Source organism: Eutrigla gurnardus (assembly GCF_963514095.1).
Source record: "Eutrigla gurnardus genome assembly, chromosome: 19".
Taxonomy (NCBI): domain Eukaryota; kingdom Metazoa; phylum Chordata; class Actinopteri; order Perciformes; family Triglidae; genus Eutrigla; species Eutrigla gurnardus.
Window position 1 is genome coordinate 9,166,305 of NC_139930.1, and position 19,627 is coordinate 9,185,931.

Here is a 19,627-nt window from a genome sequence, read left to right on the forward strand (position 1 = left end):
TCCTCACGGCAGCAGACTAGTAGTCGTAGTAGTAGTTGTTCCTACTGTACAAGCACACACTTATATGATGTTTATGTATGAAGACAAACTGATGCAAATCGGAAATGTTCTTTTAACAGCATCTTAGAATATGAAATTGAGGTCTAAAAGATCCACAAGTGATTTAATTAAGCCCAGTCAGATGCATTACAGGCCAATCAGAGAGCTGTAGCGGGTGTTTAGATAATGTTTTGAAATGCCACTGTTATACCCCACGGACATATTAAAAACAGACAAAGAAGATATTAAATGAGGCAAGATAGGAATTGAACTTTGTGGAGAGTGAAGAGAAATGTGATTGCAGATAAATACTGTAAAGGCTGATACATTAGCCTTCAACTGACTTAATCTGCCTCCTTGTCAGCTAACAGTTGCCAATTTACACATCTAGCAGATACATAGCAACACGATCATTCATTTAGAGTTGCATTTCTGTCCAGCTGACAAGTATAAAGCCAATAGTCATTCTCTTTTAGCTGTTTTTGGTCTCTACCAACTCCTGAGGGAATTGTCTGTCTTTTTAGCATCTTCATAAACATATCTAAAAACCATTGGACTTATAGAATGTGTATGAAGAGCAAGTCTTTACCTGTGACCTTTGGTTCCATTCTTGTTGCTCTTACAGTCGTCTCCATCCAGAGTAGACTGAGCTCTGACCATACGAGAGCAGCGTCCCTTCCTCTCTCCATTACTATCCCCTCCTCCTCCTCCCCTCCCCCTGCGCTCTCCCTGTGCACCATTCATAATCATTCCGTTTCCCTCTTTTGGTGGACGATGGGAGTGATGGTGGCGGTGTGCCCTTTCGTCTCCTCCTCGGAAGTCATTGGCCTCCTCCTCAGGGGAGCCGGCCTGGTGATGGTGCCTGTGTCCCTGGCCTCCATCGCGGCTGTGGCTACTCTCCCCTCTCCTCTCCCTCGTCTGGGCACCGTCTCCGTTGTGATCTCTGCTCCGGCTGTGATGGGTGTGGTGCCTCCCTCCACGGCCTTCGCCTCCATCCCTGCTCTCCCCGTTCCTATCGCGGTGCCGGTGGTGCTTCCTGGAGTGCGTGTGGAAGTTGTCTCCCGGTCCATCCTGACGGGGATCCCCTGCCTCCTCCCGTCCTCCTTCGGGAGACCTGCCCATGGGTTTGTCGCCGTTCTTGCCATCCACCACCAGCGGCCGGTCCAGGTGAGTCTTCATGTCTGGGTGTAGGTGGAGGGCCGAGGTCTTCTGGAGGCGTTCCTCAGGGTCCAGCTCGTTGAACAAAGCTTCGTTGCTCGACCTTATGTTGTGTCTCCTCAGCTGGTTGGTCCTCTGCTCCCACACTGACATGGATTTGGCTGACCGCTGCTGCTCCTTACTGTACACAGGAATCAAACCCACAAAATGAGATTAAGAAGGAACAACAGTGACCCAGAAACATTTAATACTCATAACTTTCTCTACTTATTACTTTTCATATGGTATTTGTGTGAACCTCACCATCCAGTTCCATCCATAGCCACACAATGACACTAAATGCATTGAAAGGTTGGGAAGGTAATTTGGAAAAAACACAGAAACTTTGACTTTGAACGCATTGCCTAACCGGAAAAGTCCTGCCCCCTTCGTTCAGACCTCTGTTCAAAGCCGCTCCCTCAGAACGCCAAACAAGTGCTCGAGATCGCCAAAGTGCGCAAGTAAGCAATGATAGACAGGCAGGTCGCCCATATTTTCTCTGGCCCAACATTTTGCATTGGAGCGGGTTTTTACAGTCCTACCACGGCCACAGATGATCATTTTTAAATGTTTTTATGTCAGAGCATTTCATTTATTTTTTGCTATCGGTATGTTATGCGGTATGTTAACAGAAAGTGTTTCTGAATGAAATAACCTACTCAACCTTTAAATTCATCTAGTCATCAAGTCACAAAGTAAGTAAAGTAAGAAATAAGGTATCACACACGAGGTGGTCTATGGATGCGTCAGCACAAATGTTCACCATGGTAAAGCTTTCACTTACCATGCCTGAGGCTTTTATGGAGAAAGTGGCTCAAATGCCCCAAAGCAAAACCTGATTATTTGTTAGCATCTACTGATAAAAGTTAGTTGCTGAGGGTTGTTACATGCCTGGAGGTCTGCGACTTATTTTGAGTCCACAATACTGAAGTCTGCCCATTGTCTTTGATACAGGCAGGAAACAAATGTAATCTTCTCTTGTGGGATCAATGTGAGTTCATTTTATGAATATGTTTGAAATTGATTTCACTGGAACGATCAAGTGTGCTGATCTTATAACAACAATTTAAGCAATGTCAAATACTGTTTCGATGTCATAAAAATAATGTCAGAATATCTGTAGTTACTGTCTTTTCCCTGAATGGCTTGTTACTACTTTGTATAAAGCCGAAGGACAAATCCTATCGGCAGTTTTCACACATTGCTTTTCAAGGCTTCCACCTATGACCCGTTAGAAACGTCTAAGAGACGATGCAAATCTGGCTTCTCGGGGACTGAAACAGATGCAAACAACAGTTTAAAGCCTGTTTCATTTAGTCGAGGAAACTGCATTTAGCAAAAATGAAATATTAATATCAAAGGTTTCTCTCAACATTTGAGTTGATACAATGAATGTATGCACTTTGCACATTTGAATTCTAAATTATATCAGAGGTAAGTCTTGAAAACAAAATGATCTCTAAAAACTCCTGAAGACTGGAAATAATTTTATTCCAGGTTTGAATTCACAGCAGATCACCTGGACCTTGGTGGACCCTTGTGAGCCCCTAATGATTTCTAGAGGAGACTTAGAAGATAGGTGACATTCCAAGTCCAACAACACTGACCTACAGTGAAGGAGATACTGCAGTGTTTGATCACTACTGGCCCCAAAGAATTCCCTTCATAGTGTGATTTTATTATCGGAGATTCCGAACAAAATCCATGGTCTGTCTGTGTAAAAATGGATTTTACATTTAGGTTGAAGTTATAAAAAGCCTTAATTAATTAATGATGGTGTCAATAAGGCGGACCATCACAGGGCACATTAAAATGCCAATTATCAGAGAAAACTGTCAGAACAAAACTGAAGCCAACTGCCAGAGGCTGTGTGACCACGGAAAAACAAGGATATGCCGGCACGAATGAAAGCTGCTACATGTCTGAATATCCCCCAAAAAAGTCAGGAAAAAAGGGCGGCAGTCCAGTGGATGGAAACATGTGTTCATCTTTTGGGCAAATGTATTTGCAATCAATAGGTTGAAAAATGGACAAATCTGCTCTCGTGTTTCGAAATGTGGCCTTCATCATAGCATATGGAGCTACTAGCATGGATGAAGTGCAGTGATTTTAGTCCTCTTTATTTATACATTGTGAGTGGAATAGAGACTGATGTGAAATAGATTTTGTAAGTCAACACATCTCTATTCTTTTAGCTTCACAGCAGCTGTCTAGAGTGGGAACTGCCTGACAAACCTTGCTTGTTTATCAAATACTGTTTGACTCAGGTCATGTGTGAATGGGCCGGTATGACCAACATGCTATGGGTGATGGTCACTTCTGGATCTTGGGTTGAGAAGAGTATGGTGACTCACACTAATGGGTGAAATGGGATTTAATTTTTCAACCAAGACGTCAGAAAGTTGTTTGGCATTGTACGTTCCTGCAAACAATGGGATACGTTGAATGTGGATGTCCGCGGCTGTCCTATGCTAACCGGTCAAATTGCAATTTACATCCAACCTTTGGGAAAAACACCATGTAAAAACACTAAACAAAACCGCAACAATGTAGCTAGTGTAAATGAATAACCACCGCCCTGAGAAGACTTTCTCACGTTACGTCTGTTAGTGTGAAGTCCTGGGTGAAAGTCCTGTGTTTACCATCTACTACCCAACCCTAGAGGACTTTTTGCTCGTAGGTAACTTTCATTAAAGGTTGCTTGGTTTACTATCCCGTTTGTTCCGACCGAATGCAAAAACATCCACATTCAACGCTTCTGTCTTTTGCAGAAACACACAATAAACATGTGTTTCCTGGTGACTGGGCTGGTGTTTTGAACATGTGTTTTTCTAAAGACGTGAATCACGTCAAAAACACCATCAAAAGTGCTTTGATGTGTCCATCAATCACATGTGAAGGCATTGCATACTGTTTCTGCGCAGTATGGGTTATTTACATGGGGCTTTATGGGTTAGTTAAGTTTGTTCCATCTGGTACCTCAAGATTCGTCTGGCTGGGGAAGAGTAGACAGAGTAACTCCTAAAAGACAGACAGGAGACACAGAGGACACAGGACAGGTGTCCACAGACAGGTGAGCTACAGACATACAGGTAGTGTTCATACGTTCAGAGGAAGGAAAGCGAGGGATGTAACACTGAGATGACAGGAGTGTTATTTTGTGAGATACATTAAGAAAGCACCAGTGTGGAAGAAATCACAGTCACACTTGTGTTATCTCAAACAGGTGGGATGGCCGGTCGCCACGAGGGAGAGCACGTTTTGGCCTCGACTCTCATATTGTCTTTTAAAAGTGACGTCCTGGAGTCTACGATATCAGACAGACTGGAAATGGCAAACTGCCTGCGGTGACGGCAACGTTCAGAGGAATTAAACATTCGACACAAAGTATTATCATCAGACAGCATGGAGCCGTAGATGAGTAACTGTAGGCGTCAACGCAGACGAGCTGCAGCCGTCGACAAAGTACACAACGGTTGGTTAAGACCCGAGTGTGTTCATGTATCAGCGACTTGAATGACACCCAGACTGGCCTCACAGCCATAATGTGCTGTTATTGGGCCATTTACATGTAATTGTGCCGTTCTGTTCTGTGAGGCACTTTGTGATGGCTTGTTTGTTTATACAAGGATCATAAATACATATCACTTCAGCAGCCATGGAGACAGTTAGTTTTTATGGAGGTCCAGGGAAGAAGAGGAGAGAAGAGGAGAGCCGAGGGGAGGAGAGAAGAAGAAAGGAGAGGAAAGGAAACAAGGTGAGAGGAGGGGAGAGGAGAAGAGGAACGGGAAGATAATGAGAGGAAACATTGGGACGGAAAATGGGGAGAAGAGCATATGATAACCAGAAAGTAGTAAAGGAGAGAGGGAGAGGAAATGAGGAGAATCACGGATAAGAGACAAGGAAGGGAGAGAAGAGGAGAGGAGAGGAGAGGAGAGGAGAGGAGAGGAGAGGAGGATATTGTAACAGAGAGTGATAACTCACGGTGACTGAATGCTGTTGACGGACGACCTGCGAGAGAGTGCATCTCGATTTTGCTTTACAAAACTGTACATGCAGAACAAAAACAAAAGAAAAAATGAGACGCAAATCTGAAGGGGACGGGTGGACGGCCAGTCTGTCTGTTTGTCCACCCGTCCCATTCTGTCTTACAGTAAAGCACTGAACTGTGCAATACGTCAATAACACAACAGCAACAAAAGGGTGTTGGTCAGCAGAGAAATTTCTATAATGACAAAAAAACTGAAACTGAAAACCGTTCAGGAGTTTCATTCCAAAACAAGAAAAGCATAAGATACGTATTACAATGATCTTTTAACAGTAAAAATGTCAGAGTTTGAAATCTATTTGGAATGTAAAATAATTTAAATAGATTTTTTATTTAAAAAAAATGCTGGTCATTTTGTAATGAAACCCTGCGTTTCTCTGAAACAGAGCACATAATGCACATAAAACAGTTAATTAACAATAAAAGCAGTTGTCACTGATGTACAAATCAAAGTTCTCCCAGGATCACATGAAGATTGGAAAGCTAGCTCAGCAGTGTATTATCTGATTTCCTGAATCCGGTTGCACCATTAAAACTTATGGAATGTGTAAATTGGTTGGAAGGAAACATCTATAACGCTGTCTGAGAGCAATGAGGAAACAAAAGTGACACTTTAAGAGGCAAAAATGTATCTTTTTTAAATAAAGGTATTACTTTGTTGTATTTCTAACTCTTTTTAATTTACTCATGTGTCAAACTTCACTTTGTAAACACATGCACTGTGTTGGGACTTATGAGCAGCTGGTGCCATCAGCTGTGGATCATTTTGAACAGTCTAACTGACCTATTTCTTACTGGAGGAGGACAGCAATTAAGGAGCGAGTGTGAAGTTAATCACTTCACTAAATGAATAGAGAACGTCACACAAAGGACTGCACAGAATTATACATCACACAACCAAATCTATCTATGTGTGCAAAACACACAGACAATGTCATTACCCGAGCGGACGGGTGTCAAAGGAGGCATATTTAAACCTCCAGCTTTACATTCTGCAGCCATAACTCGCCGATGGAAATGCTCCGTTTTTTCATTAGTTTCCTCTTGACAGACTCATAATTTCAGTGTTCATCTCTAGGCTCTAAAAATAGTTTGAATTTGGAAGCGCAGTTAATTTCCACATTGACACAAGACCCCATACCTGTCAATCACGGGCCGGTAGTGGAGAGGGGGCGGGCCAAAAGTTTTTGCATGACTGGGGTCGAATATGTGAGTATATAAAGTCATCCCTGTCATTATCATGTGAGGGAAGATGTGTGAAGATGAAGGTGTTCTATTATCTTTCTGCTACTTCAATTACATTTTGCCACTAAAGAGGGCAAAAACATGGAGTTAACCACATGTTTAATGCGAGCTGGGCTACCTAGTGTGCTAGAAAGACACAGCAAGGGGTCTGACAAAGCACTAGTAGGAATGAGAACGTCTGGGAAACTTTCTATTCCAATAATAAATAAAACAAGAAAAAGATAAAGTGGAAACTGCTGGTGGAAACTAACATGTATTGTTGATTGAAGCGTCCTTAATGGCTTCTACTGTTAAAGAAGGCAGACAATGGGGGTAATAAACCAGGCAACGCTCCCACAGTGTAAATTAATGAGGAGAAGTACATCAAACACAGTGCAGACATTTCAGACTGAACATAGAGAAGGACAACACACTGAAAGACAAAGGGACATTTCTCTCCAGCGTGGGCTGAACAGAAGCTGCATCACAGGAAAGAGACGCTGGGAAAAACTTACGCAGTGATTGAGATGTTGGCTGCCGACATCGGGCTGACTTCCTTCACCTCCAAAGCCTTCTGCAGGGCAAGCTTCTTATTGGCCGCCTCCTCCTGCTCCTCTTCATCCTTTAGCCAACCAGAGCAAAGACATAAACGTGGGCATAAACATGCAGGACTATTCTCACGTGCTGATTTGACACGTTTCACCCTGAAGTGGAAAGAATAACTACAACATTTATATTGATCTGTATTATTAATGTGTATTCTAACACGAGGCTCAGCCAGTCTGACCCGCCCTACCTTAGTAAGCTCCTGTGCATTTGCGAGGTTATCGACAGCAATGGCCAAGAAGACATTCAGAAGGGTGTCTGAATAACAACAGGGCTCAGGAGAAAGACAATTTATATCCTGTGATCAAATATGCAATATTATACTAGGAGCAGGGCCTGAAAATGGTTATTTGTTCTGTCTGCTCGTCAGAGACAGGCCAATATTTCAGTCCCAAACAGGATATTTCAAGAACTGAAGTATAGGATCGGTGTTTATTGAGCGTCTCAGAAGAAAAGGGAGACATTTTTGTTCCTTCTGTTTGAAGTAGGAGTAAAAAGAAAGTTCTATCAGCTGTCTCAACTTGGGAAATAACTTCTATTTGATAAAGAATCTTGTGCCTCCCTATAGAAAAACAGGTTTCAGCCCCATAACTGGTGGACATAACTGTCAGTATGTTGTTTCAAAACTGTTTGTAAATTGGGTGTAATGACCACTGCAGCCTCCAGTGTAGTTTAAACCACTCGGGATGTGTCCGAGCTCCATAAAACATTCAAACCAAATTACTGAGTTTCTATGGTGCGAATTCGAAAAGCTCCAAAATGAGGAAAAACTGTAGGGATGGAGGAGCCGACCACACCTGGAAAGATGAACAGTTTTCTACCGTTTTCAAACCATTTTCACATTTTAATCCTGCTGTTTTAATTCAGAGATCTCAAAGAGGATACAGTTTCCAAAGAGCGTGAGGACGATGAAGTAGACGGAGGAGAACATGCCGCGGCGAACGCCCCCTTGGGACTCGATCCCGTGGTACATCACGGCGTTCCAGTCCTCGCCAGTCAGAATCTGAAGAAGACAAGAGAGTCAGAACAACGGCGGGGACGCAGATAGGTTATAATGCCTCGTGCAAATCTCACTGTTTGAATTAAATTACTTTACAGAGTGAAGGGTTATGAGCGCAGACTAATTGAAGGATTATCAGCGAGCTCATTAGGGGACAGAAGGAACACAGACCAGCCATTCCCTCTAATTAAAATGCCCGATAACAATCTTTCCTTTGACATAAAGTCAATATTCTTTCATATATTCAGACTGTATGGAGTGCACCTTGTGTGTGTGTGTGTGTGTGTGTGTGTGTGTGTGTGTGTGTGTACAGATCTGTGTGTGTAGAAGGGGTCTCACCTGAAACACAGTGAGGATGGCTGCCGGGAACGTATCAAAGTTTGTTGTTGGCGTCTCATTTTCAAAGTTAAACCTGAAAGAATCAGAATCAGAACGGCATTAGAAAAGAGAGGAAAGGTGAATAATCTAACCCAGTCAGATCTTACTGGCATCTACCTGCCGTCCAGAAGAATATATTATATTTAATAAATATCAAGAAACCACTCTGGTTAATAATGTAAGGAGCCTGTTGCTGAACTGTCATCATGATTCTGCTGAAGAGAAACATGACTGAGCACAGAAACAGACACCATTTCTACTCTGTAACCTTCTCTGTAATTTAACTTGACTTTTATTTAAAGTATTGCACATCGCTACATTTCAGGTCAGGTCATTATTATTTAAAAAAAAATGTTGCTGCATAATTAATCACTGAGTGAATGCAGCACACGGTGAGCACGCTTAGAGACCTAAATTAAACACCCACAGTGCTGCGTGACCTCTTTCGTGTTTCATTCTAATAAGGCTGCGCTGAGGACGCCAGTTTGTTTCTAATTGATGTTCGCAGGTGGCAAAGTACCCATCAATAGAAAAGGAATCTATTCTGGTTTGGACATAAGGACTCTGTGGCGTTGTTGTTTTACTAGTTTATGATGATATGTTTAAGTACTTTATTTTGTAGTCCAAAGGTGTTCTTTATTTGAACATTTCTATTATATAACATTGTCATCATTTAGCTAAAATATAATGCAATAACTTTTACATTTTACTTACGTTCCTTTTACTTATATCTGAGAACAGTTTTATTTGTTACGTAGTTATTTTACTCAGGGGTAAAATCTATATAAAGGAACTGTTTTACTATAGAAAACAGTACACGTTCAACGCCTGAATAACACCGTGGTTATCAAGTCTGCTGAGATCTGGGAACACATCAACTACATGGCAACATCACTACAATGAAATCCAACGGGGCGAGAAACGTGAGCAGTCAGACCATCACAGGTTGTTAACAAGCCCACAGTTACTGTACACAGTTTCCCTCTGCAATGAGGGATTATCGGTTGGTTCACTTTCAGTTTTACTCCATAATAAATTGGCTGATGATAATCTGGCTACACTATTGGTTAAAAACTGTCGATAATATCACTGATGGTGTTTCTAAGAGCTGTTGCTTCAAATTCTCAATATCACTCTCACTGATATACATAACATTTCACCAAGGGAACTACTAGACTATGGAGACATTCTGGTCTGACATAATGGCCCAGCATCACTCAAATCCAGTCTATCACACCTTTCTTTGAGTCTTCTACACATTCGCTATTCACAACAGAGGAAACTGTCTAGTGCAAATGCCAAATAGGCATATAATTAATAAAGATGACAAAACATGCTCGTGTCACTTTGCTGACAACAATCCTCAGAATGTTCCACTGTCACAAAAATAGAGCCCAACGAATCCTTTTACCAAACAAGGACAGATGTGAGTACTGTTTACATGCTTGACCCAATTAGTGTCCAATTAATGTCTCCTATCACACACTTCCACCATCGACCGTATGATTCAGATCACGTCACGTGTCACGAAAAGCAGTCAGAGAAGCAAGAGGTGAGAAAAACACACGGAGGAGGAGGAGGAGAGGACGATGAAGAAGAAGGGTCTGTAAAAGTGAGGAGAGGAAGTGCAGCACATTGTTACCACAGCGACCATCTGCACAAATGACAGCTGGTTTCTCCATCTCAGAGCAGATCTGGTGGCGTGTGTGTGTGTGTGTGTGTGTGTGTGTGTGTGTGTGTGTGTGTGTGTGTGTGTGTGTGTGTGTGTGTGTGTGTGTGTGTGTGCATGCATGCTAGATCCTGACTCATCCTGGGCTGTTGAAGCAGATACCAATATCGATATTTAAGAGTGAGAAAAACACAAAGTGATGAAGGTTTGTCTACATATAAATATTTTACAGCTGAACAATGGAACAACTGTGTGTAGGTGTGCTTCCTACATTGTAGCTAATAGCATTTTTAGTCACGTAGCGACATCGTGACAGCAACCTGTCAATCACAAGGTAGCCCCGCCCTCAATCATACCTGCTTTATCGTCTATTTGACTCTAAATGGACCATAATTTACTAAATGAACATCATGCTGGATTGAAGAAGACTTGAAAAAAACAACTGAGACCATAAACTCATGTTTACAATGTTTACTGAGATAATAAATCAAGTGAGAAGTAGGGTAATTTTCTAATTGACTTCTATGCAATCAGATTTCTTTTTGCAACCAGAGGAGTCGCCCCCTGATGGCCAGCAGAGAGAATGCAAGTGTAAGGCACACCAGAGGTTGCCTCTTGGTTGGACCTCACTAATGCTCTTGTGTCTGATATTATATCAACCATCATTTATCAGTCTGGCTCTAATGTGTACATGCAAGAGGGAGATGGGCGTGGGAGGGGAGAGAGGGAGGAGAAGGGGGAGGGGCAACTAATTCAATAAGCCTTTTCTCCCTCGGTATGTCATCATATTCTCTCCCCCCATGCTTCTCTCCTTACATTTGTCCCTCTCCGTCTCATTACTGCAGCCTCCCTCACCCAGTCCTCCGTGCTGAACAGCCATCGCTCATTCCACCGACACTTTCTCCATTTTGCCTCTTCCTCTCCCCTCTTCGCGTCCCCTCCTTCCCTGCCTGCTCTCTACCATTTCCTCCCTCCCTCCCTCCCTCTTTTCCTCCTTCCTGGAGGATTAGCGGGCGAGGTACAAGAAGCGGCGGCTGTTTACTGCTGCGCCCGTGCTCGCCGACCTCTGTTTACTCGGATAATAGGGATTGGGAGCGTGCTGCTTGGCTTCCGTGCCACATCCACGGGGAGTTCATTAAATCAATCCTGAAAACAAGAATCATGTGAGGCCAAACTCCCCACAAGCTCGAGTCCTAGCCTTCCCCATATCTAATCCTTCAGACAATAGCAGCAGGTCTACGTTGTGTAGGTGAATAAAACACACATCTCTGAGAACACACAGGCATGTGCAAGTGGTTTGGAGATAACGGTATTGAAAGAAAAAAACATACTGCTGAGCGATGGGACTGTGACGTGAATCAGGAAACCACATTACTCCTTCAGCCTGATGAAGACGTCAAGAAATAACACTGGCCTTTACTATATTAGGAATAGGAAGAGTTATTTTGTCGTTTTTCCTCTTCATAGTTTGAAGTTTGTTTGTGGAGATTGAGACAGGTATTTTAATTGACTTTATTTATTTATTTATTTATTTATTTATTTGTTTATTTCGGGCATGTCCGTTAAGTCATCATCACACATCTTGCTCACACAGTAAAAATGAATACACATGGCCGAAAGGGAAAGCAGGAGAAGCCGAGGCTTATCTAGTCCCGTCCCCATTACCCACAGGGGGGAAAAGAAAGAAAAAATTATAAAAAAATAAAAATAAAAATCAACATCATAGTCTTTTCTTGTCTTTTGCATTTTTCGCTTGACATAACATTTTCTTTCACTTGTGACATACTATGTTACAGCAGTAGGTGGTACAGAGAGCTGAAGTCCAGTGCATACAGATTACGTGTGTGTCTGCACTTTGGCTTGTACAAGTGGTATCAAATTGTATTATCCATATGCATAATCTGCAGTGACTCATGAAATTTACATTCTTCCAGTTAGACCAATTGTAATGGCATACTTTAAACAATTCCAATAGTCCAATAGTGCATTTGCTTTAAAGCTTTACAAGATCACAAACTCCCGGATGGACTGTTTTCCTTAAACATTAATCCCTTCTCTCTTATCTTTTAAATGTCATAAGGTAGGTAAAGTAGGTGGCAATCAGAGTGAATCATTCCTTTAACCAAGAGGTTGCACTGAGCTGGCACATAAGGGTTGAGCTAAAAATATAAAATGCCATTTTTCCCAGTGTCTGACAAAGTTAATCAACAAAGAAGGTCTGCACCTTTAAAACGGAAAGCTACAAAGCAGAAACCAGAAGAAAGTCATTATTCTATTACAGTAAATCCTGAACGTTTCCTTTGAGCTTATCCCTTTTTTCCCCAAACAGTCGGTGATGTCGTGTGAGTCTCAGCAGGGAGACGGTCGTCTGCCTCAAGCTGTTTATCTTTCAATTCTCACAATTTCACCAGGAGATTACTTTTGGTGTTTTGAGAGCAGGAACTGATTCTCTGTGCCGAAAATGAAGTGAGAATATTACCAAGCATCTCTCCGTCTCCTTAAAAAGCCATTTAAACTCCTATTTAGTTTAAAAGCCTGTTTTTCAGTAAACAATTGCGTGATATTTCTCAAGAACGGTTGTGTTTTATGTATAATTACGAATTTTCTGATATAAAAAGTGAGCTTATCTGCAAGTGCAAAAATAGTAGACTGCACTTGGCTCCAAAGAATGAAATCATTTGACACCCTGAGTACATTCCAAGACTTAAATGCAGACTGTGTGCTCGCTGTGATGGGCTCGGCTGGCTGGAAGCACCATGTGGACGTCACACTCATCTCTCACTTGTCCATCACCAGAGAATAATACCATGCTAATGATGGCGCAGACTGATGTAAGGCTCGGCGCCATGGCAACAGCCTGCTGCTTCAGAGGCATCCAGTTGTCGGTGTGGTGTTGTGAAGGCCGTCAGTCCGAAAGAGACGTGACTTCATGTAAAAGTGGCCTTCCATCTAAGAGTGTGCGTGACCTGCCACAGCGGTGACATCACACGCTGGTGATTGACACTCAAACCGCCAGATGGCAACGCTTTCAATAAAAGCTTATTTGTGAGCCTGTCATCGATTTAAGTGCATATTCTGACCTTTGAAAGGCTACACGTGTAGAAACACATCTATTATCTCAAAATGTCTTGTTGAAAGTGACGTGTGTGAGTCACATCATGTGAAGGTAAAAAAAAGAAAAGTAGAGCAAAAAAAGGTGCATTTACCAAGCATGGCAGTCCAGCCTCCACCAAAATAACAAGACAAAATGATACAAGCTGAGGGCTCTTCTAGTCACGAATAAATGGCACCTAAATTAACCTTTAGATATATAATTAAGATTCCTTTCCTTGTGAACTTAAAACAACGGATCAGGTTTAATATGGCAAAGATACACCAATAAGCTGTAAACTAAACCGATTTATAAAGGCTGTTGTTGTGAGGAGACAGGAAGTGTGTGTGTGTGTGTGTGTGTGTGTGTGTGTGTGTGTGTGTGTGTGTGTGTGTGTGTGTGTGTGTGTGTGTGTGTGTGTGTGTGTGTGTGTGTGTGAGTCAGACGGGGGAAGGATGCCGGGCCTTTGATTAACTGAAGTCAGCCCAGAATCATGAGGTGTTGCTGCCATTAGAAGACATGGCGCTCCTGTGGAGAGTGATATCAAAGGGCTGCAGTCGCCGCTGCTGCCCCGCCAGCTACCTGCTGCGTCAACGCCGCCACACCGGGCCGGGGATCACACACAGGGAGCAGGGTCAGGTGAAGAGATGGATGGAGGAGAAGAGGAGAGGATGTGTGTGTGTGTGTGTCTGTGTTCAGTGGATGGAGGGAGAGAGGAGGAAAGAGTGATCAGAGAGCGCGACAGCTTAGAGAGAGAGAGAGAGTACTCACTGTCCGCCGAAGAGCTGCATGCCCAGCAGAGCAAACACCACGATGAAGAGGAAGAGGAGGAAGAGCAAACTGATGATGGACTTCATAGAATTGAGGAGGGAAACCACAAGGTTCCTTAACGAGTTCCAATATCTGAGAGGAAACAGCGAAACACACAGAGAAATACTTTTTTGTTTTGTTTTGGAAGGACAAACAGATTGAGACAAAGACAACAACAACCAAAACAGAGGAGGGACGAGAGGAATAAATGGCAATAGCAGCCGTAGGTGGCACGAAACAAATCAATGCGTCAGGGTCTACAGCTGCCAGTTTCGGTGAATCACAGGATTACAGCTAATCTAATGAAATAAAAGGATTGCCATCAAACTCTAACAGGATTGTCAGTCCACTGAGAAAATAATTAAGATTTGAGCGCTTAGAAAAAGTGCAGCTCGTACATCAAAACTGCAAAAGGTAATGTTATAAAAGAAGCGCTGCACATGCACAGCACTTAAAAAGAATACATTTGGTTTTTGGACGTAGATGTGTTCGTTTATTCAGGACTGTGTCTACTGAAATAACAGGGTCGACAAGAGGTTTACGTGAGGAGAACCTGCAGGTGATGTGAGGGCTGCTATTAGCAATATGACCAAAATGCATTCCCCTTGTTCAGCTGCCTTCCTCTAGAAGCAGAGAGAGTGCAGCTGGAGAGCATTGTTTAATTGATTATGTTAGTTGATCTTCCTGACCCACTGATCCTTTATCTGACTGAGGTTTGGGAAAGTTAGAATGAAAGGTCCCAACCATGGCTCTATCCGGCACTGTCCATGGTGCTGAAATAACTTTGTCAACTTATTTCTGAGTCCTTTTGTCAGTTTCGTCTTGGATCTGGAATATTTTCTAAACTATATAACTAGAGGGGGTTATGGAGGGGAGGTAGCCATTCCTTCTGTTGAAAAGTAACAAATCACAGACTGAGAGAGACCCAACCTGAGAAAACAACTGTACCAATGTCTTCTGTAGCTCTGGAGAAGCTTTCCAACATATTAAAAGTACAACACTATAAATGTCATCATGATTGTCTTAGCTTGAGACTACAAATGTATAACATTCAGCAGGAAGGGAGAGTTTATTGGAAGATGTGAATCAGTTGTTATGGGAAATGTAGTTTCCATCGAGCACAAGCTCCAAATAAATCCTGGTTTCTGCCAGAAAGTTATTGACGTTTTCTGAAAAAAACATGAAAATACGGAGTCCTACATTCATGTTTGCGCTGCAAGTATCTACTGTATATAGCGGAGTTAATATCAATCAACCGGATTGCTTTTGAAACTGGAGAAAAAAAACATAATTATGACGCCAGATATGAAGACTTAAGGCTGGATTATGCTTCCGCGTCGACACAACGCAAGGGAGCTTGCGGACCCCTTACGTCCTTGCGGACCCCCCTTACGTCAACGCAAGGGCCTGACGTGTGCCTCCCAAAAATCCTCGACGCGCGTCGAGGCGACGCAACGCCAACGCAGCGGCTTTGGCTGTGATTGGTCCGCTAACTACATCCGCTGGAGACCGCTATCCGGTTTCCACTCATAAACACCGCCATTTAAACTTTTAAAAGGCTACTTTTATTGTTTTCACCTCGTTTTATTGTTTGCACCTTCTTGCTTTTGCACAAAGAAATAAAACACCAAGTTCTGAAAAATTGTGGACGTTTAAAGCCGGAAAGTAAACAAATACGCTATAACGAGGCTACGACGATATACGCCAAGAGTCTCAGTCGGTCGGTCAGTCTTTACAAAAACCATAGCGCCCTTTACCGGTGTGGCTTTGAATTGCATTTCGACACGTAAACCCAACGCAGAACCATCACTGTCTCCAAGCAACTGCGTGGCCGTTGCGTTGCCGTTGCGTTATCACTACGCGGAAGCATAATCAAGCCTTTATGGATGTTTATCATGAAGAGTGATGCCGATACTACTGTAAAAGTCTGCCGACTTCAGTGTGTGTGTGTGTGTGTGTGTTTGCTGCAGTTTTCTTGATTCATGACACCTAGAAGACGGATTGCCATTCTGTTGTGCATGATACAGTAAGTGCTAATATCATCACAGGGAAGTTAAGAGAGAGCCCAAATAGCTCCACAGTTGTTTTCTGTAAAGGAAGCCGTCTGAACTAAGTGTCTGCAGTTTCACTCGTGTGTGGAGAATTGAACTCACTTGGTGACTTTGAATATCCTGAGCAGTCGCAGCGCTCTCAGCACACTGATTCCAAACGACGCTCCAGGTTTAATCATGTCCCAGATCACCTCAAAAATACTTCCAACAATCACCTGCAGAGGAGAGATGATGGACTTAGAAATGAGGAGGGAAACCACAAGGTTCCTTAACAAGTTCCAACATCTGAACTCGTCCAAAGAGAACTGGCACCACTATTTAGCGTTACATAACCACCTGTGAGTCACAGTCGACATTCACTTACCCCAAAATCAAAGCAGTTAAAGGATGAGTGGAAATAATTCCTCACGCCGAGGCCGTACATCTTCAACCCCATCTCAGTCAGAAACAAACCCAGGAAGACAAACTCTGCTGCATCTGTTTCCAAGATGGACGGAGTAAGAAAACAAAGAGAACCTGGTTATTATAGACCATCGATATCAGTGAGGCTGTGGGGTTACGACTGTGTATCTGGACGTGTGACTTACAGAGGGCCCTTGTAAGCCAATCAGGCTGGTCGTAGTGGACTATGGCCACACACAGAGTGTTGAGGCCCACCAGACACAGAACGATCCAGTAGAAACTCTGAGCTTTCACCATGCGGCGGATGAAGAAGCGGGTCCTCTTCTCCTTACGCCAGAAGTACGAGGAGCTGTCGATCTTACCGCTGCTTTTCACGCTGGCTCGACCGAACGGAGAGCCGGGAGGAGCTGAAGAACGGCGATGAAGAGGTGAGAGAGGGAATGTGTGCAGCGGTTAAATATTCGTCACAGTTTTCACAGTGAAACATGTATTTTCTTCCTGCTACTGGGACGAGCAGCATCTCCACCATAGCCACAGTCATCGAGATAATAATTTAAATGTATGTTATGAATGTTGAATGCATACGTCACCATACTCTGATGAAATACCTTTAAAAAATATATGTTTTTGTCCTTCTGTGTTCAAAGTGCACTAGACTCTAATTGAACCTGCTTGCACTCCAGCTGAAGGTTTGTTCAGGAGTCCAACATTGTTTTGGATTGAAATTACACTTAACACCACACTGAGTACATCGATGCAGGAGGATGAGAAAACCAGCAACAAGAGGTTGTGGTACGTTGCTCTTAAAAGAGATTTGATACCAGCCTTATTTCTGTACAGATAAACGGAGATGATTGGCTTAGCTTAGCTTAGCTTAGCCTAGCCTAGCCTAGCCTAAAGACTGGAAGCAGGGAGAAACAACTAGCCTGGACCTGTCCAAAGGGAAAAAACCTCTAAATACAATTTTGCATGTTATATTGTGTTTGTAAAATCCATACAATCACATCATTCCCTTTCAGTTAATATTTGGATTACTGTAATATAATACACTTTAAGCTTCCCTACATGTATTTGTTCACACAGAACACATGCTGATGCTGTATTACTACTTATAATGATGTCTCGATGCTGCTCCAGACTCTTTTTCAGCCAGCTTTCCCTGGCGTCACCAGGACACTTGTGTTGTAAAAAAAGAGAGAAGTGCAACAGTATGTTTGGGTAGGGATCCATTCTATTTATCATCTGCTAACAAGCACTGAAAGATGTTGGTGGCCAAAACTTTATCTGGTAAAAGTAACAATAGCAACCCAAGGGACAGAAAGAAGAATTTTCCTTGCAGCTGCTCATTAAAAAATATGCACTTTATATGTTTGTGGTGTGCAACAGAACTGCAGGCATGTGTGGAAGAAAGATGAAATTTCACTGAGAAGAGATGAAATCTGACTGTGCAGTGCGTCTATTCCCTTGGCACTTCATTTTACAGAAACAGTCGTGAGATTGGAATAGAAGTAGCGAAGGCAACCAAACGATTGTATTTAGCTTGCAGTGCTCATTTCCAACACACAGACAAGCGATTACATGTTTGTGTGGGACCATGAAGTCCATTCTTATTATAATAAGGACGTTTCATGCATAGAAATAGAATAGAAGTAGAACAGACATTCCCATTCAAATCAACACAGTAGGATGGTCAGAGCGGCGGCCATTTTTATGTGTCACAAACTCACTGAGGTGACGTTTTGCAGGAACTAAAACGAGTGGTGAAATGTTACAAAGTTTAGGGAGCCAGAGTAAATGTTGAACAATAAATAAAACCCATCGGGTAAGATGACGTTACATTTGTAACATGGAACGTAGCTAAGTCACGTAGCTAGCTGGTGAGCCATGTTTGTTTTTCACACCACACCAAAAGATATTATGAAAAACCTACCACAAAATATGTCTCTTTGCTTAAATTATCTTTTAAATTGACAAACACAATATGTATAATTATTGATTTTGTCTCAATACAACAACCGCAATTCTTTTGCTCATCAAATGTCCAAGTAAAAACAGTTCAATGTCTGTTCTACGCCTTTCTATTTCTATGGTCTCTTTCTAATTTGCTGCAGGTGATTCTCTTGCTATTTTAATGTAACAGTTTAATTAGAAAAGTTAATTATACTTCTTTTCCCTCAAGGTGATATGCATCTACAGCAGCCAGGAGAAAGTGAATCCAGATGGCACCGGTATTCTGCTTCATGTACATCTTCAAGTCTGCGTGAGGCGTCTGAATAACAGCTTCTCTACTGTCGCTGTCGCGGCGTGACATACTAATCTGATAAATGCAGACCAGAGATTTAGAGCACACGGTTATGTTCATTGTAGAAGACAGGCTTTTATGTTGGCTTTTATTGTAAAGGTCGACTGTGGGAACAGACAGCATGTGAAGGTCAGAGGTGAGGTGCTGGTGACCGTGGATAGAAAGACTTACGAACAGAGGAAATGTCTGCAAAAGGATCCTCGCCCTCCTCGGCACCGATCAGGTCGTTTTTACCTTTCTTGGCTTTGGCTCGTTTCAGGACTGTAAAGACAAGGAAAGTGAAAAATACCCATATATGAGTCTTAAAATATAATATAGTGGTGCTGCTCTGTTATGCAAAACTGTATTCTTCTACATTAAAATGCGAAAGGATGTAAATTATGAAACGAGGATGTCAATTATGAAACAAGCTTTTTCAAATTGTATTTCAATGGAACAACCCTCATCCCCTCTCAGGTTATACGTCCGTGTCTGTGTGTGTGTGTGTGTGTGTGTGTGTGTGTGTGTGTGTGTGTGTGTGTGTGTGTGTGTGTGTGTGTGTGTGTGGCGGGGTGAGCTAATTGGAAACTATGAATAGCAGGCATCAATCATGTTTTTCATTTGGAGATTTTCTGCCTTCCTGCTTGAAGCCAGCCTTGGAATGAAAAACTGTCACTTGAACGTGATGTCATGTGACCAGCTCCGTGTCGCCGGAGTGGTGGGCTCCTTCTCCAGATCTACAGTCATGTATGTGCGCTGTAGGGAGATTGACAGCAGAACGAATGAGGCTGCGACGCTAAGCCTCACTTTGGAAATAACTTTCCAACTAAA

The 19,627-nt window shown here is 42.6% G+C and overlaps 1 protein-coding gene across 6 annotated transcripts in view; it reads right to left on the reverse strand.

Moving 5' to 3' along the window:
* The window catches only part of cacna1bb (calcium channel, voltage-dependent, N type, alpha 1B subunit, b), a 151,109-nt gene that overhangs the window by 50,738 nt on the left and 80,744 nt on the right, over window positions 1-19,627 (reverse strand). For 4 of the 6 annotated variants that reach the window (XM_084035035.1, XM_084035039.1, XM_084035036.1 and 1 more), the window contains 12 exons: window positions 18,989-19,078; window positions 16,701-16,922; window positions 16,478-16,590; window positions 16,216-16,328; window positions 14,024-14,155; window positions 8,454-8,526; window positions 8,000-8,117; window positions 7,305-7,372; window positions 7,024-7,130; window positions 5,221-5,283; window positions 4,216-4,257; window positions 629-1,378 (listed from right to left, as the gene is read on the reverse strand). In XM_084035035.1, the coding sequence (XP_083891161.1) occupies window positions 629-1,378; window positions 4,216-4,257; window positions 5,221-5,283; window positions 7,024-7,130; window positions 7,305-7,372; window positions 8,000-8,117; window positions 8,454-8,526; window positions 14,024-14,155; window positions 16,216-16,328; window positions 16,478-16,590; window positions 16,701-16,922; window positions 18,989-19,078 (1,891 nt within the window). The remainder of the gene's footprint in view (window positions 1-628; window positions 1,379-4,215; window positions 4,258-5,220; window positions 5,284-7,023; window positions 7,131-7,304; window positions 7,373-7,999; window positions 8,118-8,453; window positions 8,527-14,023; window positions 14,156-16,215; window positions 16,329-16,477; window positions 16,591-16,700; window positions 16,923-18,988; window positions 19,079-19,627) is intronic. The other 2 variants (XM_084035038.1, XM_084035037.1) reach the window with 1 other exon arrangement.